The sequence below is a fragment of the Ischnura elegans genome, chromosome 2 (genome assembly GCF_921293095.1).
Source record: "Ischnura elegans chromosome 2, ioIscEleg1.1, whole genome shotgun sequence".
Lineage (NCBI taxonomy): Eukaryota > Metazoa > Arthropoda > Insecta > Odonata > Coenagrionidae > Ischnura > Ischnura elegans.
In genome coordinates, this window is record NC_060247.1 from 37,726,128 (window position 1) to 37,749,442 (window position 23,315).

Sequence of the window (23,315 nt, forward strand, 5' to 3'; positions counted from 1 at the left end):
GATGGAGAAATGTGGTAACGGTGCACTTCTTGTGCATTATGGTAACATCAAGAATGTTCTCGATGGGACACTCCTGGGAGATATTTATATGGCATGAGATCCGAAAGTAAAATTAACTTAAGATTCTAAAAACTCATAAGTTTGTGTAAATATATTGACAGCGCCCTTTTTTTTAAGCCCAATTTTATCATGTAAAGATGTTTACTGAATCAGTGACTTCATATTATGTTCATTCTTTCAATTACTTTTTTGTAATTTCTTAAATGTGGAATTATGTCACAATATAAACATAAAAATTTCAATGTAACGTATTTATGGCATTTAAACCCCTACATTTATTATTTTACAACTATTAGTAGAATATGACATTACATGTGCCATTTCTCCAGGATAAGGGTAACACCGGTCAAAGCTGATTTTGCAATATGTCTCATATTACCGATAGGTAAGCTTAATTAGCGCTCAATTTAAGTCTGAAATAGGTAAAATATATTTTACGTGAGCGAATTCACAAGATAGCGCTCTAAATTTAAAAAAAGTAAAGTTTTATACTCATTTGCCCTTAGGTGGCCGCCATTACCCCTATCTCACCTACTATGAGGAATGGTAGCGGTGACTCGATTAATAACATCAATGTGGCGTACTTTGCTAGGGTTAAATTCATTACAGTGTAAATTCAGACGAATAAAGACAATGGACTACTACGCCTGGCGTACTCCGCCTATGCGTTGTCGAAGACCGACAATAGCTTCACCCAGGAAAAAACCCGAGAGTACTTCATCGCCTGCATTCCCCGAGAAACCTTTCGAATGGAAGATATCGGGGCCGAATCAGAAGGGAATCATCACGAAAGAGATGACAGCAATTGTTACACCGGAGATGAGAAATCATTGATCAAGAGAGGAACGTAACCTCGGCTGCAGAGCCGGTCTTCCTGCATTCGCAGAGTGACGTCAGCAGGAGAGAGGAGCGGCACAAACCGCGGCGGTGCGGCGGAGGGAGCCGGGGGAGTGCATTGTCCGACATCCTGCACCGCGCGCGCGACCGACCAACGCTGGACCGGATGCATTTGGGTTAAAGAACCACCCCACTCGCTCCACTGATAAGCTTCCCAATGAATGCGGCGCGAGTTTTCCTTCGTGGAATCGCTAACCTATATGCTTTGAAAGAGGCATGCATTGCCTCCTTTCATTTACATTTTTCGCTTTTTCCATTAAACAAAGAGGTCCCAGTTTCTTGAATTATTACAACAACTATAATAACACAAAAACTGTAATAACTCAAGAAATGAGAACTAATCACACAATTGGAATGAATGCCTAGGAATACCAATGAGGAATTACTTGATACAACTGATTACTAAGATAAAATTATTATAATGACACAAGATATGGGGACCATGAAGAGTTAGATTACTTTTTTCTATCACTAGATCGTACGTCGCACCCGGTGACGGCAGGGTAAAGGCCTCGTCTTCTAATCCCGGAGTCGCGGGTTTGAGTTCCACCTGAGTTGGTGTGTTACCTGAGAAACCTTAACACAGGCTACGCCTTCTAAGATTCCATGGGCATAACGAGCCAGTGGAAGAATCGTCAAAGTAATAATCATGATAATATGAACTCTTAAAGGAAGGTAAATATGGTCCGGAAATAATACGGACCATTCCAGTCCGGAATGGTTTCACGGTCCCAAAATATTCCGCAGCTGCTCTCGACAAGACTCCAGCAAATATTATTTTTTTCTAAATTTGAGACATGAATACAGAGCTGACAGACTAATGCAATACAATTTTGCACTAAATGCCTTGAGCTCCGAGTTATAACATTTCATCGCAATAAACTTTCCAAGTTTCCCAACTGTAAGCGGCGCAGCCGTTGGAAGTGTTCCCAGGAGAGCGCTCCCACTATACCAGCGGGCGTTAATGCAATATTGTATACATAACGGTAGCGTGCGGAATGGCAATTACAATCTATCTTCGGTAAAACGCTCTTCTGATGTTAATTATTTAAATTATGTAACGGCTGCAGTATATCATCGTGGTTCATTTGGGAAATTAAATGAGAGACTAGGTGGTGCAGCGAAGCAATATTCAATAAGCAATATAAACGCATTGCCAAAACGAAACGACCACAGAAATAATTTCTCAACGGTGGCTGCAAAGTAAAACATTTTTTGATAGTATGGGATAAAAATGGTCCGCATTCACCAAGAAATTCTTCGGAATGACCTAATGTCATTTCCTTCCTTCTGATTTCCGAGGAAAATGACGAGACTATAATTTGAGATATCAGAGACTTTTACCATAAGTGTCTATTAGAAGCTTAAGTATCATTTTAAGAAAGAAGTCAGATCAAGTATCATATAAATTTTATAGATTCACATCCTCCTAAAGTCATTTCGTAGAGAGGTAGAGTTTCATGCAGAAATATTACTCCCTCGTGGATGGAAGTGGGAGCAAATATTTCCTGCATTACGTCATGATGTCCCCTAAATGACTCAAGCGATAATGCATCCATTCCATATCAGGCCAAAGACGTGCTTAACCAAGCATTGCGAAATCGGGTCTAAGAGTTTTAAGCAAGAATAATGACTTTCACGAATAATTATGAGTTAGTAACTATGCTTACTCCCAAGACGTCAATATAATTGCCAGATAGCTATTGATATTTCGAGAAAGACCCATGACAAACATAGAGCACATGAATGCTGAATTTTCCGCGCTTCACGTCGACACTTACGTTTCGACAGCTTAGATGTTAATATCCAATAAAATATGAAAAATTCCAATTTATATCAGCACACAGATAAAACTTGGATAATTTAAAGTTTCGCTCTCCGCATTTTCATAATAACGATAAGGAACCATACGGTGGAAAAAATAGATAAATTATAAAAACAAAAAAGAACAATTTTTCTGTTAAAATAAGGACACTTTACATACTGATAAAAATTAAATTAATTTAAGGAAAGGATTTTCTTACGTACATGTTTAGCCCTTTCCTTGTGTTTTAATGGATAAATACGAGGGGAAGGCCGAAAAACATAGCAGAGGAGCAGTTTTTATATTATCAACATCCAAATATTTATTAAAAGTAAAAATTAACTTACTGAAATAGCAATATTACAAGAGATAACTTACCTGGTAGAGCTTGATAATGTGCGGGTGGTCAAGCTGCTTCATTATGTCTACCTCGCGGTAAACCTTCTGCAGGTTGACGGCGTCCAGCTGCGATTTATCGATGATCTTAATCGCCACCTACGGAAGAGAGAAAAACCATTCGTGAGAAGGTGATAAATTGTAAAAAACAAAATTTAATAAATCTATTAAATTAAATAAATTTATAGAAAGGATTTTCTTACGTTCACGTTTAGACATTTCCTTGTATTTAATATATCTATAAGGTCAAATACCTTAATGAAGCATGACTGAAAATTTTAAGAAATCAAAACGGTTGAAAAAAAACGACACAAATAATACTATGCCTCTTCAGATCAATTACACTCAACGAGCTTCCTCGTTCCAAAGAGGACCCATCGCTTCCGCTCGATGTGTTGTTTTGTCTGCTTTCATGATATATAACTTAATTTTAAAACTATCACTCTGAAAATATCAAGGAAAGTAGGGTTAAGACTTTTCTTGTATCTCAGAAATTAAAATTTTATACCTGAGAAAATATTGAAGAATAATTTTCTTCTCCATTTACAAGTAAATGCTGTAAAGATTCTAACTCGTACACCACGACAATTGTAGCACGAAAAATTAAATTTTAAATGTCCCGAATAAAAGCTAGTCGAGCGGAAATGATGCACCCTCTTAATTAAATACTTCTAATTCATCTGCGAGATATAGCGACATTAAAAAAAAGTATTTTGATTTAATGTTAAACATTTTTTGATCTTGGTGCAAAACTACGACACACCAGGTAATTAATCCATTGTTTAGCATTGTTTTCGAGAATAGGAACTACGGGTTAAGTTTTCACTGCGCTAAACATATAAGATAACTGTATCAAATCTCGAAAGGATACAGCTGCGGTTTAAGAATGCAAATGGCTGACGAGGGAATCGCAACGCACGACGCTACGGTAGAAAAATAAAAATAAAGAAGCAATTTAACGGGCGAGGAAGAGGGCGATTATTTCCCAAGACAGAAGAATGGAGAGAAATTTCAGATCAGTGAAGCATGCTTGGATTAGGACACTATTCTCCAAAGTGAAGGGGTCTCGAACACAGGGAGGGTACGGATAGGAAAACTTTCTACGCCACGAGTTGAGCAAGGAAAACGACGATTTCCTGCCGTACCCAAGGGAACAGAGATTCTCTCCTCCCATCTGCATCTTAAAATCATTAGATATGCCCATAATTAATACTTGGAAAACATGAAGAAATATGCAATGAAAAACTTTCTAAATCTGTAAATATATACACGATTTACTTGGACTCACAAAAGTTCAACATTGTCATAAGGTATTACAAACTTAACTTGAATGTCATTCATTACGTCACCAAAAGAATTCTGAAATTTAGAACAACTCAAATCTTAGCATCACCAACAACAGAAAATAATCGTTTAAAATGAAATTGCAGCAAAAAATATTCTCAATTTTCAAATTTGAATTATATAAACCAAAAGAAAAATAAATCGAAATTTGAATGGATTTCACCTTAATAATAGGCAGAAAATTCCTAGGAAAACAAAAAATGCAGTATCGTCAGGAAATACATGAGAATTGTAACTTTTTCTTCCGAACTTTTCGGGAATTGATACGTGGAACAAACAGTTCGGAGTAAACATTGCATTATACTAGCTGCTTTCAGCGTGAGAGAGCTTGGATCATTACGTCAATCCAAATAGCAAGACACCTCTAGGACTCGGAGATGTTTTTCTCCCTGCTTCCAAATAGCACAAGGGCGATGCATCGTTTCATGGGTTCCTATTTGCGGTCACAAATCAGTTTGTCTGATAACGCATGCAAGCGACAATAAGACCTTCATTCCCGTCGAAACGTGAAGTCGGTTGCTAGGCCGAAAACCCTTTCTTCACCTGAAGATGACGACAAGATGCACAAAGATTTCCAATTTAAGAAGAACTAGAAAATAATATTAAACGAATCAATTATGCTTTCTTCAACTGGATTGTAACTATTTAGATGGATTATCTGCTTGGTTACCACTTTTTTACACGGCAACGGGCAATTACATAATTAATGCCATACACGAAGATGATTTTTTCAGGTACTGCAATCTTTTACCAAAGGATCGATAAATTTTCACTCTTATGAATATCGTAAAATAAAAAAGATATGGATAACTGAGTACCATTAAATAAAATGAATTCAAATATAAGTTTTTTCCCACTTTCAAACGCCACCTGTTTAAAATAGTTAAATCCATCTATCCTTCACGACGCCTTCCATTACAATTATCCAAATAGCATAAGCATAATAAAATAGAATACATTAATTTCTCTAACGATGCATAAGAATTTTAGATCATATACCATAAACTGAATGCTTATATAAACCGAGTACCAAACATATTGTAGATTAACGCTTGGGGTATAGGAATTTCTATTTTGACATATAAAATGTACGGATTGGAAGCAGCTGTTGTGATGCCTATGAACTATTAACACTTTTTTATTAACGATCTCCCGTACACAACAGTAATTATCCGTAAAAAATATTTCTCCATCTAAATACACGACCAATTAAAATAAAGAAATCGCAGAAATCAGTCAAAAAACGGGGCCACACATGGAGACATTCCAAATGAAGAAATCCATCCCAAATATATATTAAGATGTCTCGCCTTTTCCTAAATCTACTTTACTAATGCCGCTATCGTGTTATGTCTGGACAGTGAAGTAAGATGAAAAAAATAGCCTGGAATGAGGTCTAGGGCAGAGGCGATAGCATACGAGAACAAAATACATTTTAAGTGAAGAAGTCCGCAGGCACATTTACCAAATCGACCTAACTTTGAGACAATATTGGGATGAGTAATCTCCAGCTCGTTTGTCGGGCAGAAGACCTCTAAAAGGGATTTCAAAACCGGCAGTGTTTTTTTAAGCATAATTGTTTCTTCCTGCTTTTAATCGCATTTTATATAACATCTGTACCCCTCTCAGACCCGACATAGCCATTCGTTAGAAAAATTCTGTACAAGGAAGAAAAAGAAATAAAATACAATAATCTTCATTCAGACATTTTCTCGTAAGTTTAAAATAATAAAAAGCGAAAATTACCGTCCTTTTTTCATGAATTTTGTTTCATTTACTTTTTCAGAGAAAAGCTTTCCTTGAGGGAATGACTGGATAAAAAGATTTTAAGAGCAAAGAACCAAGCAAATTCGTATTATACATTGATAGCACCAGTTCTGTTGGAACAATGTGTGATATTAGCCCAAAAACAGGTTCAAATATGTACTTATGCATTCCACTGCTTTTGTAAAGAATATACTGTAAGTTTGTATGAGTGGAATACAGTTAAATTGCTATTATAACCAGTATGGTAGCCAGGAATTTTGCTCGGTGGGGAGGGGTTTCCAAAACCAGGGGAAGGGGGAATTAAAAAAAAACAGAGTTCTAAGTAGAGGGTAAGAAGCTAATTCTATTTAACTTTGAACTAAAATTTAACACTTTTCATAATCGAAATAACTTCATTTTTCAAAGAAGTCCTAAGTAAATTATTAATTTTTCATTATTTTAAAGCAAAGTAACTGTTTTTATATTTCAAGGGGGTGTTGGAACCCCCCTCACTACGCCGCTGATTATAACTATTATATTTCAGAGCGACAGGAAGAACATCATCTTAGAACCTCACTATATTTCGAGGCCAGACGGAAACGATAAATTAAAAAGAGATATTTAACCTAACGGATAGTTGTGCGAATTAGTTTTCCCCGAAGATTAAACGACTTTAATAGATGATACGTGGAAATAAATATGCACATAACCTTTTCTTTTTTTTGATATAGGCTAGTGTGCTAACATCTCGCCACATGCCTATTGAGCGGCTTGCAGGGTTGTATGCATATGTAAATGAACGTTGTCGGTGGGTGGTGCACCTTTAATGTTAACAAAAAAAACGCCCAACATTCTCCGTAAAATCCTTGATGACTCTCTTCAACCCTCCGCTACGACTCTTGTGACATCAAATCACGACGAGAGCAGCTCTCATCGATAACTCCTGACGTCACTACAGTCCCCGAAAATATTTCTGATACTGGCGAGGGACGGTGTGAAAAGAAGGAAGGGGTGTGAGAGGGTGGGGGTGTGGAGTAGGGGTAGAGGCCCCGTTCACAACAGCTTAAGTTGGCGTAACTTAATATCAACCTGACCTATAAGTGAAATATTCCACAAATCCTAGCTGAGACCGATTATCAATCATCAAATCAGAATAAATAATTGGTTAATTAAGACATACCTACCGTCAATTATCCACATTCTTAATTTCGTTTCGATGCATTTTGCATTATCGTCTCCTGAATGTATCGAATCACGTCGCACAAAGAAATTTAAATTATTTATGGAAAATTCCCAGTGGCGCTTAGTTCACTAATGTTTTAGCATCCCACCATATTAGGTGGGAAGTAACTTTCTATTAGGATAAGAGAAGTTGCGCTAGTTTTCATGACTGATAGTAGACATTACTAACTTGCCAACCAAATGGCTAAATTTATGATAAATTAGTTCTTTTCTTAGCCACGGTTCATTCCGAGTCGAGTTACGTCACTTTAAGTTGCGGTGAATCAGAAGACGCATTTCTCGTGTTTCAACTTTTTAGTTACGCCAATTTAAGTTGCTGCGAACGAGGCCAAAGGTTGCAATGGATGGGCGACCTCTTTCTCTCACTCTTTTCTTTCTCACTCAGCTCTTAAGGGAAAGACAAATTTCGCACCAATTTTGTGGCAGACACATTCACTGCACACGAAGTTTTGGTGGAAATCAATTCGGAATCCAATTTAAACCCCGAGCGCCCGTATGTGGCGTCAGCTCGGGACAATAAATCAACTAGACTAATTCAATGACCAATGGGATGCGATATATTTTGGATTACGAGTGGGTCTGCGACTGATAACGTGCGTTTGAAAATCGGCTGCACTTAAGAATTTTGATATTTATCAACCAATTGGAAAATTACTGGAGAAGAGTGCTTTTAAAATGAGTCTCCTCAACAAATTATTAAATTTTCATGGTGTCAACATTTAAATCTACCATATCCCTTGAGATTCATCTGCATTCGAATTTTGAGTATTAATTTAAAATTTCTCTCTGTAATTAATTACCAGAAAACTCCACAGTTCAAATAATATCTTTGGTAATGGACGATGATGAATACTATAAAAGCAATAGTCCAGGCGATATATGTATCCACATATCTCGAGACTCCTTTTATTTCATTTTTGTAATCACGACAATTTAGGAACATTCGACGAACCTTGGTTCCTTCTAGGTTATGAGTTCATTTTCAATAACGGCAAAGAAAATACCTGCATTGATAAAGGCTGAAAAAATCCACTCTGGAAGGTACGCAAAGATTCCTTAGCCAAAAGAATATTGCATTACTAGAAACATTATGGCATTTACACTCCGATTGGGGGTGTTCCCAGAATATTGAAAACCTTAATTAGTAATTAACTCATTCACAGAGACTTAGATTAACAATTTCCCACCGTAAACATTTCATCGCATAGGTATGACTCAAAATGACCCCACACCAGGATACTGTTATAATAATGTAATTACATATGTTGCGATTAATACTCCAAATTGCTTAAGCAAGATGAAGTGCATTCATACAACACTAGGTAGCAGTGACAATCCCTTCCAGATCTTCTCTAGCTATAGAGAGCAACTGAAACAAACTGAACCCTTTTTGTAAGACGGATGTCAGAGAAAAATAAACTTTGAAGAATGTTCCACAAGAGTCAAGTAAAAGAAAAATACTTTCATTCGAACCCGCGCCAAAATTTGATCGCCGGCTTATCAGCTTGTTATTTCATGCGTCTGAGATTATTTTGAATCCTTCCCAGAGAAAGACCCGTTTAAGCGACTTGAAAAATGTATCATAGTTATGCGTTTATTCTAATATTCCTGTTGGAGAGCAGCTTTTGACCGCATAATCCTATATTTTTAGCGTTTGGCACGCTTTGCCATTAAATTTTCTCAAACCCTAGAGGCAATTTAAAAATCGGTATTTTTTTCCTAATACAATTGCAATACACTATTATACGAATCTACATATCATCATACCAAATAAAGGAAAATATAGCATTAATTTTTCTATTAAAAAGTTGTCTCTCAATGAAATTTTACACAATGCAGTAGTATTAGGTTATATTAAATAAGCATTTTTTTACAACACTAACTTTAAGTCAAATTCGGAAATAATGAGAAAACCATAACCACGCCACGGAAAACTTCCTTTTTTCTCGACGGGGTTGCACGACTCATACCAATATCAAATGGTTCGAACAAAGACATGGAGCAACAACAGTTTTTTCATTTATATCCTAAACAAGGGAGGAGGGAAGTATGGGGAAGGATAAGTAATTTCAATCAAGAAGAAAAGTCATTGTTTTGAAGCCGTTGAGGTGGAGGGTCTTAGTGAAAGAATAGGTGAGTTCATAGGTACTACTTCACTGAAAATTTTTCTTTGTTCCTATCTTACCATCATTAATTATATTGAATCACGCTCTTTAAGATACATGAGGATCAAATCAGACGGTTTAAGATGTTGAAATCTTCACTCAGTTCATCTTTTTTTCAATTTAGACTCATAAATATGTTTTTGGAAATCACCGCGTAAGAGCGAGCGGTCAACCTCTACAACACGGCTATAAAAAGAAGTAATAGCTTAAATGGATGGCTGTAGGGCTTTTCTTTGTATTGATGCGAAACTAAATCATGGCGAATCTTACTGACTCATACGTCAAACGGGTGTTATATAAATTATCTATATCATTCTTCTTCCTTGTATCGCACTGGCGTTGTCCGATATCCGAACTACCACTGAAAACCATAAAATCCTCCTCTCTGATCCGTGGCGTCCACCCTCTCTGCCCCCGGGGAGACTTTCCGTGTGTGTGGGCGTATAGGAGTCTGGGTCGGATGCGAAGGAAGAAATCATTGTCAGCGTCCAAAGCGTAGCCCGGCGTCTGCCTGTGTGCGAGGTCGCGTCTAACTGCTCCTGGGGCGGGGGTTGTTGGCGTTATTATTCGCGTGGGAGGGTGGTTTCAGCCTCCAAGACTCTTAGAGTTGGGGATGTAGAGGGGGTTGGAGGAGAGGGAGGGAGGGGTTGGTTTCGTTGAGTCCGGAGGGGAGGGGTGGATGAGTGGAGGGGGAGTTAGTGACGCAAGTGGACACAGGCCTCCCCCGCACCCTCTACCGCCCCTCCCACTCCCCCACACCACCACCCCGAACAAATCCATACTTAAACACGAGGCCATGTCGTGCACGGTAGTCGGAGGGGGTGGAGTGGGGTTTATAACGCAGGGAAGGAGGGGAGGGGGGACGGGTGATAGGAGATGAGGTATTTGACTCATCGAAACCCGCCAATCTTACTTCAAATCGCACGGTGGGTATGGTATTCAGTGGTGGCGACCGATAGCTAAGGTCATATGCATCTGTTTTTCTGTTTTTTTCTTCTCTTTTTCGCACTCCAGCAGTTAGGTAAAAGTTTATAAAAGAGAAAAATATGCATGCAATACAGGCCATATTAAAATTTAGAATTTGAGATTTTATTTGTTTATGAGTGAGACGACAACCCTAAGGAGAGGCGAAAGTTCAATCAAAGGGTGTCTAACTACAAATCTTTATTTTCATTTACCCACAGGAAAGAATGACGCATCGGTAGCTTAACTGGCTAAAGAAATGGGGGATCCGGGTTCGTATCCTGGTCAGGGTGAATATTTTTTTCTCTAAGGATTTTTTCGCACAATTTGTGCATTGCGTAAAGATATCACCGTGGCTAGTCCCGGTATTCTTAAATCCTTTATTTTTATTTCATGTACGATTGTATTATGAGGAATTAAAATTATTATAATAATTATTATATTATATACGGAGGGTTAGGGAAGGAAGGGTGGAGAGAAACCCTGCATCGGCATTAGCCTGCCCCTAACTAACGGCGCATAGATTTAACGTCCCATCCGACGGACGGAGTGTTGCACTGGAAGTCCTCCACGCAACACTAAATCAGGGATCCACGCAGCACACTAGCCGCCACACCTATAGGTAGCGCAAAGGGAATGATCTAACATCATGGATGATGGTAAAACATAAACAAAGAAAAACTAATCATGAAGAAGTACCTATGAACAGGGCTATCTACATCTACATAATACCCCGCAAGCCTCCTAAAACGTGTGTGGCAGGGGGTGTAAGGATCCAGCCGTTAGAAATAAAAAGAAAGTGCTCTAAGGAAATTACGACTTGCATTTATTAGCACCTATTATTTAGTTAAGACTTCTACTCTCTTCCTTAATGGCTTCAAAATAATGACTTTATTCCTTGACTGAAATTATACCTCATTCCCCCAACTTCCCTTCCCCATTTTCTTCGCCCCTGGTTTAAGGCATAAAAAAGAACTGCTGGTGTTTCTCAAAGTTTTTATTCTAACCATCCTATACTGTAAATGAGACGCTGAACCCCGTCGAGAATAAAGAAAATGTTCTGTGGCGAGGAAAAATACTAAATTTCACATTTCTCCCACCGAGGAAACGTCATAGCGTAGGCGAAGAATATGACTGGGGAGTCTATAGGGAGACCCAGGACCACTTCCAGGTGAATCCGGTGGTTACCCCACTTCAAGAGGCATTTATCCTCCGCATTTATTTTTAAATTTAACATTTTACGATCTTAAATTAAGTCTAATTTCTGATGACATTTCTTTATAACATTTAAAGGGATTTTTGTAGCCCAAACAATGATATTTACATTCATAATATATTCATCATTTACTCTTTTACGACTATGCTGCGTCTTTTCCGCAGAGTTAGCTGCCATAACATTTTCAGAAAAACAGCGTTGAAGCGAGGACGCCACAATTTTGATTCGTCAAATTTTTCTGAGGAGTTCCTCAACGAGGGACACAGGCTTTGTGGGCAGGGGGGAGGCCCCCCTCCCAGGGACATAGATAGCTATATAGCCCATGCGAATAGTCTCCGTGAAACGAGGGGAGGGAATAGTTATTCAGGCACGCTCTGCCTCACGGCAAGGCTTACTAAAGTGCACTAACGCGGAGGTTAGAAAAAAATGAAGAGTAGCGTCTTCATGCGCGCAAGTAAGGTAGCGCGCGCTCCTGGTTAACATCACGGTCCACCTATGAGACGAAAATAAAAATAAACGAGAATCGCGGAGCGAAAAATCAAAGGAGGGCCGAGGGGCGACGCGAACGAAAGCACATGCACGTGGAGCAATAAAAGACAAAAAAAAACACGGAGAAGGAATAGAAAAAAATGAAGGCAGCCAGTCCGATCCCAGAGTTTCTTTGGCGACGTGATTTTCATCTCATCATCGCAAGGGCTCAGCGGTCGTGTCCTACAGATTACAAATGAGTGTTGGGAGGGTTGACTGCACCCAAGAGGGATATATGGCCGCAGTCTCTCCGTCCAAAAGTATCCCATTCGGAAAAGATCTTCTGACGCAAAATTTCCAGCATAAATTCGCAACATGGGCAATCTAGGGAATATCCAAACAATGTTATTAGTTACTGCTTTCCAAAAATGATTCAATTAGGGTAGTAATAGCCTTATCAATTTTATTTTACTGCAAATTGTGAAAGGATTTGAAAGAAAGAGACTGGTATTTATCCGTTTCCGATCCGTCGCCTCCCACCAGTGTTATCGATGACGAAAAATGGAAGGTGTAAACCCTTTGAAAAGTAAGTTGATCATGTCACAAACTAATTATGAGGATGTTGCCGCTTCTCCACCACTCTTCGCCTTCGCGAATCGTTCTCAAAGGGTTTACTGTTGCTTACACTATTGTGAACGATATCTTACATCAATAAGCGTTTCTGAACGAATAAAGGAACAAGAATTATTAATGATGTCACCAACTGTGAGCGGTTTTTTTTCTTTCCCTCCTCTATAATATTAAGAATCAACCTTGAACCTTGCATTTTTTTAGTAACCCCATCGATACAAACAGTCATTTTTCAGGACAAATACAAATATAAAATTTTATCCCTCAACGAGTTCTAGAGTCAACTAGCCCTCCAGCACTTCATTTCTAATGTCAATTTTGATACCAAGAGGGAAACTTTTATAGTGAGAATAAATCAAATTTTGCGTCCTCAAATGCTTCGGCGAGTTCCTGCAGTGTAGTTAAAAATTTACCTATTCCTGTTTTCAAGATGGTTATTTTTGTAAGAGTAAATGTTTGGTCATTTACTCTCTCTCTCTCTCTCTCTTGCACATCTCAATCCTGCTGCATTTTTATAACTTTAATTCTAGAGTAAATTAAATTTTTCATTAACTCACATTTTTCACGAAGTATTGACTCCCAGGGAAAATATTATTAAATTTGACTGAGTTCAGGGAGTTCTCAATTTAAACATATATATAGTCTCTGAAAACATCTGATTATTTAAAAATAAAGGGAATAAAAAAATTAAGACTGTTACCGAGCGGATGTGACTCAGTATCCGCTAATTATACTAGCTCCGAGATTCCCAAGGACTAAAAAATATTGATTAAAAAAACAACAAAATGTCACGCCTCCAGAGCAAATAAATCACGTGAAAGCGTGAAAATTGTGACTAGAACCGGAACTTTGTCATCGTACTCGCTCTTAGGAAACCAGTCACAGTTCAATAAAAAGTCCCTGGGGATTATGATGAAAATATTTTATTAAAACATTGTTTTGATTTCTTTTGAAATCATAAAAATTACATGAAGTTTTTCAACCAACAATCACATTTTTTTCCTCTCCTAGTATAAAGAAAAGTTGAGAGAGCAGAAAATTACACCGAGAAAAAGTGAAATTAGACTTGACGATAAAACTCATTTTCCGCTAGCCAGCCTGTGACGCAATAATCGATAACAACCAACAACCGGCGGAATAGATTGGCGGAAGTAATGAATCGAATGCGATTGCTTGACTCACCGCCTGACTCTACTCCATTATCCTGCCTCCTCCGGCTGTGGCGGCAGCGGTAGTCTCCTTTCAGTGACGTAAATCATCCTCCCCCTTAAACCTCCAATTCTCCCCTCTCCTGTCTCTCACAAAGAACGAAGAAGCAGCGCGATGGTTGTGACGGCTTACGGCAACCAGTGACGTCCGCTCCAACACCCCCTTTCCCCCCCCCCCCTTCCCAAACGCCGAAAAATAAATCGGCCAATCGATAGAAGGGGAGACGAAAACAAGGGAATTCAAATTTCCGCCGAAATGAGCACGAGACGTGACGCAGGAGAGGAGGTGGGAGGGGACTACGGTGAACGGAGCGATTCAATTCCAGCCAGCCAGGGTTCGCGATCCGTTTATCGTTGGAAAACCGGAATGGACGCGAATTAGCATGCCGCAGACATCTAATCAAAATCGTCAACGTCATCTAAGCCCTCACATTTTCGGCACAAGTATTGATCAACCTAGGCAATGACGTAAAGACCCCATTCCGTAAAGCGCGCGCATTTCAAATACAATTCATAACCTCGAATCATTGGGGAAACTATACGAAATATTTATACTAACGTGACTCAAGCAAATTACAAAAGTCAGATACACAATTCCATACCATGCCATGGTATTACGAGTCTACACATTATTACTTTTCATAAATAATGGTAAAGTAATAAAAGTTCTCAATTGTCGGCCCTCGTTAAATGTTAAATGTTGATTTTATTTTCCTTGATACTTGTTTTAGTTGAAAATGAATATAAAAATTTGAAATAAATTTGATGGAACTAAAACTAGAATAACTGAAATCATTATGCCATAAGTTACCACGAAGTAACGTCTGAAATGATGATTAAGATAAGATGCTTCGAATTCATAGATAAAGCTTCCTCGATTTAAGAGAATATTCGGCACTATATAGTTTATCATTAATAGCGAATAACTAATGCTCAATCTATTTTCACAAGAAGGAACTATACTTATTTCATTGCTTGACTTCCTTAATAGAAGCATACATAAGTAATCGTGCAAAAAATAATTAAGTTGATAACTTTTAGAAATATAAGCAATAAAAAGAATTAAATTTTTATAACTTAAAAAAATTATGAACGGCCAGAAAGGTTTACATGGCAAACACAGTAGCCCAAAAATAGCAATTTTTTAATATGAAAAATCTCTCGATCTTGAAGATAAAATATGCGTCTAATAGAAAAATTTAAATCTCAATAAGCGAAAGTGAGGCAGGGATAACACATTCCAACATATAATTTAATCAAATTCAGTACGCCCCGGTCATTATGTTCGCTTACTTCCAACTGTCTTAGTACAGGAAGCAAAATATCTAGGACCAGTGGCGCAGCGAGGGGGGGGTTTTGGGGGATAAAACCCCCCCCAGAGCTCAGATAAATTTTTATGTTTAATCCATTTTACTTATTTGGATCAGTATTACTTAAATAATAGTGTTAGGATTGATCAAATATCCCTATATCCCTCAGAAAGCCGTAAAACTAGCCATTTTGAACCATTATTCTAAAAAATTTTCGGGAGGAGGGCCCCCGCAACTCCTGCTTACCCTGGTGGGTATGCAATACCACAACACCCGTAAGTATTAGTTGCGCCTAAAACCCCCCCTAGCTTTAATTTCTAGCTGCGCCCCTGTCTAGGACCACAACAGTGAACTTCAAGCCGGCGCGGCGACGCTTACCTCAAAAGACAACTCAACATCCCCAAATCGAATTTGTGAGGTCGATCTTTGGTCTTTGTTCTGCAACTACCTCCATGAACCGAGGCGACCTCGTTATAATTCCGGCGTTATGAAACTCAATAGAAAAATCACGCATCCGAGGGCTCAAAGCTCACGAGTTTTCCAGCTCTCTCCTCTCGAGAGCGGCCGCCTTACTTAAACTGCCGAGCATTTCTTGTTTACTCTTCCAATCTTCGGCCCATCATCCCAGCACGTGACTGCGGAGCCGATAGCGGTAATAACCGTCTTTGTAAATGTGGAGGAACACATCGAACGGAGTGGCGACGACTAAATTTAGACAATCGCAAATTTAGTACAGGAAATCCAAGAGTGCACAGAAAAAATAGTTAGAAATATCAGGTTCTGATGAAATTCATCGAACTTTTCGGTTCATATGTAAAATTAATCGTCACTTCGATGAAAGTTACCAAACTCTGAAACGTATGGAATTGATGCTGTCGATTTGACGTAACTCTTTCGTACAATTGACCAAATTATGATATGCCAAAATGTTCGATAAAATTTATCAAGAACGCTAGATCAAATGTATCAATTGCTTTATTATTTGCATCAAATTTTAAATTTATTTAACAAAAATACTCCCTATCATACCTGTTTCATAGTTTTTAACAAATCCTTTTTTACGTGTGTAATGGTTAGAATCAGAGAAGTAGGTAAGTAAGCTAATTAAAATTAAGGCAGGAAACTAAAATAATAATTACTATCTAATACAAGCCTATCTGATATTATAAGATTGAAACTTTCATTGTTTATTGCTAAGCGGAGAGCCGGACAGCAATAATGAAAAATATCGATGAATGCGATTGCTCATAAACAAGCAAATTGTGGAAATAATTTCGGTCAACGACTTAGCTTTAAGAGTTTGGCTTTTAGTCTGACTTTAGCAGTTTTAGAGCTTAGCAACGACTTAGAAATCAGCTACCTAGATCAGATGTGAAAATTAGTCTTTCAATTAGAGAATTGAGGAATGCCGTCACATTATTGGCTAAATATTTTGAAAATTTCTAGGAAAATTGAGCACATAAAACACATAAAGAACTAAAAAAAATATTTTGCATATAAAACAATGATTACGTTGCACACGGATGATGAGAATTCACGTCATTTTTTCCCCAGCGTTCTGGACGGATGTCGAAGATTATCGTCATTTAGGTGCGTCAAATTAAAAATTTTAAAACATACTTTAGGTATTCGGCAGTACTTTTCCAGTTGTTTTTCGTTAATTATTATGAATATTCTTATTTTAATGTTTGATTTGGTAAATTTATATTTTGGACATTAGCTTTTTAACCATATTTACAAAAAGGCAGTTCGTCCAAATTGGTACATATTTCCAATCTGAACACTCTAACTCCTCTAACTTTGAATGCCGCGGTACGTGGCGCGTTAAGATAGATGATAAATAATAAATAAGGATATCGTAATATCCACTAAATTTTAATTTAAAAAACTCTACCACACGCGAGTAGACTCTTTTCGGGATTCCACCGGGTTAAATTATCCATATTAGCAAAAATTTCGAGCTCCAACTTGGGGCTCATCCTCAGGGCTGCTGAATGTCGTTTATGTTGCAGCCCTGAAGCTCCGAGTTGGAGCTCGAAACGTTGGCTAACATGGATAATTTAACCCGTTGGGAAACCCGAGAAAAGCTTACCCACATTATTCGCCGGGAAAGCATCGAATCATATTTCACTCTACCACACGTGTTTCGATTGGCATGCATCAACATCAGGTACAAGTTTGCAAAATAAAAGGACAGAATGATATCTTTGTGCATCATTTAACATGCTTTTCCACGATATCTCCCTGAAAAAAGTTGACTTCATTCGTGTTAAGATAATACAACAAAATCAACACAGGCCTTAAGCGATAAGGTACTCATGAAGTTTTACAATTCGGTCTCTTCCCGTATAACATGAGGACTGAGTCGTCAACAAATGAGCACGACTTCCGCGTTCGTCACAACATATCCGATGGAAAATATTTATCAAAGGAGGTCGAATAAACTGATTTCATCCGTGTACGACACCCCCAACTCGAGGAGGTACTTTTATTGCGTCGATACAAATTCGCTCGGACACTTAACAAGCTTCGCATTGACACCCGGGTACGAACGTGACCAAACGGCGACATCTCGCCCCAAAAAAAAGTTAAAAAATAAAACAACAATTAGCGGCGACTCATTCCGCGGAGGATTAAAAATTAAAAAAAGAAGAAATACGAAAGCGCGACCCTCTAATTAAAACTCAAGCGCGAAAAAGAAATTAAAACGGCGGGTAGGGTGTAGGAGGTGGTGGAAACTTTTACTGGGTGCCGGTCACCGTACGGGACGACCGCTGCCCCGAGCACCGAGGGTAATTAGTGATGGGGCGCTAACGACGCATGCGACCCGCAGGAGGAGAGGTGGGGGTAGTACACTGGATGGGCGGGGAGAGAGCCCTAATTCAAACAGCGCGCGACGCATGAGAATGGTTATGACGACGTCGCGAGTATTAGCGACGCGAAGGACTGGAAAACACGTCTGTGTCGCACTCACACGTTTGGGGTTAACCGACAGAGTTTGCCGACTGTGCGAGGTCGTGTAAACAAGAAACGCAGCCCTATTAAGAGAGGTGCAACGAATCAACTCGCTATAACGCTGTGATTTACCAATTTCAAGAATCGTAAGAGTTAGAATTAACATCAAAACGAATTATTCTCTCTTAAAAGAGAATAATATGTAGGTATATTTGAATTTTATGGTATACATATGTGTGAGTATAGTAGTAACGGATGGTAACATATTAAAAATGATAATTTTAATCATTACTCAATTCAATTTTATTGCTACAGAATTTAAATAAGAAAAGCAGCCGTATTTAGAGACATACAACGATTCAACTTAACATAGCGCTATGATTCACTAATTTCAAAAATCGGAAAAAATTGGAATAAATATTAAATCTCATAAAAGATAATCATGTACCTATTTTTATTTTAACGCATGCAAATGATTGAGTATCCATGGGAAATAATTTTTATTACTACTCAACGACAGAATTTAGCATACAATGATCTGTTCAATACAAGTAACTGCAGGTAGCCATGAAGGAGGACCTGTATTTAAACTAACATCATTTTATAAGTAATTATGCACTCACTTACATACTTGAACATGGGTATAGGTGCATAAAATACATAAAATTATCAGTACATTAGAGGAATTAACAAAATTATTTCACAGAATTATGACATAGTATTTTACGTATATCCTTGAGTAAATAACCAAGTTTGTACTTTTTACAATTTGATATCGTATTTATCCAGGTACGGCTAATTTATTTACCCCAAGGGTAAAATTCACGAAAAAATCTATTGGCTAAACCGCGGTTGGAACTCAGTGCCAGTATCATACCAGACCGACACTGGAAAGATCCGGGTTCGAATTCTGGCAGAGCTAAATGAACTTTTTAACGGCGACTTGTACTCTTGGTGCGAATGACTTTTCACTTATACGCGTGACTGCGCACGAAGTCACTTGCTTATTCTGGTTCTCAAGGAACTTCAGTTATGATAATAGTCGGCCCAATAGGGTAGTTTCCTTCATCAAAGAAAACGAAAGGCATTGATTGCGATTCGTTACCCACCATTAGTGTATTCATAATATACAAATTATTTGGTTTTAGAAATACCGGTTTAGACGAATGGCATTGGTCAATTTTATCCTCATTTGAAAAAGGCCAGATTGGCGCCATGCTATGCCACTCCACGTGACGTCACAGGGACCTAGTTTCTATACGAGTAGATAGGAGTTTTACATAGTCTGATATTACCAATGCATGCATGAGGTACAGACTTCAGGGAAACATCTCTCAATAATCACCTATTAAAACTGCCTATGGCCGGAAAGTTTCCTTCGTTTGACAAGGTATTAATAATCCTTATTTAAGCCAAGCGCTACCTGCTAGCAGGGTACTCTGCTACCTGCTAGCAGCCTGCATCGCAGTGCCGCAAATATTCTCGCCCCAAGGTCATCTCACTCGGTGGCAGTGGGAACCAGTATGACGTCACACAGGTTTTTCCCATCATTCATACTTAGCCGTTGCGCTTTCGCGCGCTTGAAAATTATCACTTTTCATTTAATCGCGAAAAATAGATATCGTCATTTAAAAATCTAAAAGCGTTAAATGCGTACTCCAGGAGTAATAATCTTTCGATTTATACAATAAAAATATAATAGGAAACCACCCTATTGCTAGTAGGATAACGAGATGCAATGTAATACCGTTCCACTGCTACAAAAGCACGATAGTTTTACATCACAATCTTCACTTGACAAAAGAAAACACACCATACGGTATGGAAGTTTTCGGATAAAATTAATGATCATTCAAATTATCCTAGATTAAAATAACGTATGAATACATACATGAAATGTTAAAACTTAAACGGTAAGGAGACTCTCAGTATCAATTGTTTATTAAGGAATAATCTCTAAAATCATGTTTTGGAACTCACTCCAAAAGTTTTTCGCAACGCTATCGCTGAGGTGTGATTGGACTACGGTGTCCGATAAAGGTAAGCAACTTTCTAATGCATGTTCGCATGTTCCATTAATACTAAATTGCGCGAAAGTTTCGTACACCTATTGCCGTTTGAAATACTGGGGATTACAAAAAATGACATACGCGCCAAAATGTCCGATGGTCTGCTGGGTTCACATTGATGCCCGCTGGGTTCTCACTGAATGAGAGCGGCACTCGGCGGCGGCGGGATAAAGTCTTTGCCTCCCACACAAGAAGTATCACGTTCGAGTCCCGCCTGGGCAGGTTACCTCTATGCAGGGCATGAATGCTCGTGTACGTTCGATTGTTAAGTAAAAATCCCCGGTATATCAAATGGCATTGTTTTCGGTGGTACAGCAATAACTAATAAATAAATAAAATAAAGATATTTCGTCCAAAATTAGCACGTTACGCACCAAAAGTTCAGTACCTATTCCAAGGGAGGAAACCAAGGAGCTAACTGAATAAGGATTCCCGGCGCCATGTTCGGGGGTGCGGTGTAAATAAATAAATAAATAAAATAAAGATATTTCGTCTAAAATTAGCACGTTATGCACCAAAAGTTCAGTACCTATTCCAAGGGAGGAAACCAAGGAGCTAACTGAATAAGGATTCCACCGCCGCCATGTTCCGGGGCGCGGTATATCAACATTTACAAATGACACGTGTTGAAAATCTAGTACCGAATAGTCTTCTGAATTTTTGCCGTCCAAAAGCACCGCGAATTTTACAGGCTCCCATATTTTTATACCGAGTCCTTACTGAATCGTGCCCACCCTTCTCACTATGCTTCAATGATTCACCCTTCAACCTACCCGCATATCCTCCGAGCGGTGCAAAACGATTTCCATTTGTCGCTACTCCCCCCAATATCCGCCGGTGGAAAAAAAAAGAAATAAAGGAGGAATACACGGCGGCCATCTCACCACATGAAGGAGCAGCGATGTGGAGCGAGGCCAACTCTTGCGGCGGCCGATCCAAGTACACATTTAACATTCCCTCACCGCCACCCGTGACGGAAAACGAAAGTACCCCGATCCACGGTCAATGCTTCACGGCTCCGGCGGCGAACTGACGTCAACAACCGAGAGCAATGGACGGTCACATAGCTGGCGCTCCGCTTAAAGATTCAGCCAACCAACCGTAGCCGGCTATATCCGAAGGTTGACTCGCAAGGCGAGGGCGCCGATGACCTTGCTCCAGCGAGCAGAATAGTCGCTGTAAGAGGGCACATGAATTTCGTATTTTTTCGTCAGGAACTACTCTTTCAATACTTTAAATATTCAATGTCTTGAAATTTCCGAAGTAAATAAAATAGACTTTTGTTTGCATTCGTCTGCGTCTTAAATATAAAACATTACACCCCAGAAATAATTTTTTTTCGGGGAAAATTTTTCAAATTACAATCTTGACACAAAAATATTGAAAATGGTCCACTTTTAAGGCATGTTTACACGATACATTAATACTTACGAGTTAATGTCTGTTTGCGCCAACGATTTTCGTGGACCGGAACGGAACATTTACGAAAGCATCAACCAAGGATCTATTTTCTGTATTATGTCTTCGTATTCCGTCAAGTATTAATCATTTAATACTTGCTCATCGTCTTGAAATTTTCAAAGTAAATAAAGTAGACTTTTGTCAACATAAACCTGTATCCTTCTTCATACACGCATCTTAAATAAAAAATGCACCAGAGAAACTATCGAGGCAAAATTTTCAAATTCATCCGTTGACCTTGTTCCAGTGAGAAGAATAGTTGTCATATCATTAAGGGAGGACACATGAATTTGGTCTTTTTTTCCGTCAAAAATCACTCTTTTAATGCTTAAAATATTCAACGTCTTCATATTTCCAAAGTAAATAAAGTAGACTTTTACTTGCGTTTTGTTTACATTTGTCTGCGTCTTGAATTAAAAAAATTACACCCGAGAAACTGCCGAGGCAAAATTTTTAAATTCATCCACTGACCTTGCTCCAGTGAGCAGAATAGTCGCCGTAGCGTTAAGAGACCACATGAATTTCGTATTTTTTCGTCAAGAACTACTCTTTTAATATGTACTTCAAATATACAATGTCTTGAAGTTTCCAAAGTAAATAAAATAAACTTTTATCTACATTTAACCGCGAATTAAATATAAAAAAGACACACTAGAAATAACCGAGGAAAAATTTTCAAATTCATGACACAGGAAAACTTTGAAAATGGTCCACTTTTACGGCATGTTTACACGATACATTAACACGTACGAGTTAATTTCCGTTTGCATCAACGATTTTCGTGGACCGGAACCGAACATTTACGAAAGCATCAACCAAGGATCTATTTTTTGTACGTGCATTCGCTCAAATTGGGTGGTTACACGGTGCATTTTTGTGTCCATTCAGGATATTATGCATTTAGACATTAACTCGCACGGGCTAATGTACCGTGCAAACAACCCTTCACTCGTTTAACACTTGTGTTATCATTGTGAAATTTTCCAAGTTTATATAGCAGGCTTTCGTTTGCATTTGTATACCTATTTAACAGTAAAAAAAAGTGCACACGAGAAAATAACGATGTAAAATTTTCAAATCAGAAATACAACCAGGAATTAAATGGGTCTACATAGAACAGCTTGAAAATTTCAAGATGCTAGCGCAATTTGTTGACGATTAATATGTCACGAAAAACAACCGGGACAGCGGGAATGATGCCTCCACTCGGCGCACGCAACACTAGTCAACTAAAACCAAGCCATGAATGGGCTGCTCAAGTTTCCAAACGATCTCATCCCCAAGCAGCTGTTTTATACACTAATACAGCAGGATAAAATGAACAATATCTGAAATTATATTGCCACTGAACAGTCTATGACAGGTTCCCGGACCGGAGAGG

The 23,315-nt window shown here is 38.5% G+C and overlaps 1 protein-coding gene across 1 annotated transcript in view; it reads right to left on the minus strand.

The window, feature by feature from the left end:
- The window catches only part of LOC124153627, a 168,391-nt gene that overhangs the window by 91,009 nt on the left and 54,067 nt on the right, over nucleotides 1-23,315 (minus strand). The window contains exon 2 of the mRNA XM_046526917.1: nucleotides 3,140-3,256. Coding sequence (XP_046382873.1) covers nucleotides 3,140-3,256 — 117 coding nt within the window. The remainder of the gene's footprint in view (nucleotides 1-3,139; nucleotides 3,257-23,315) is intronic.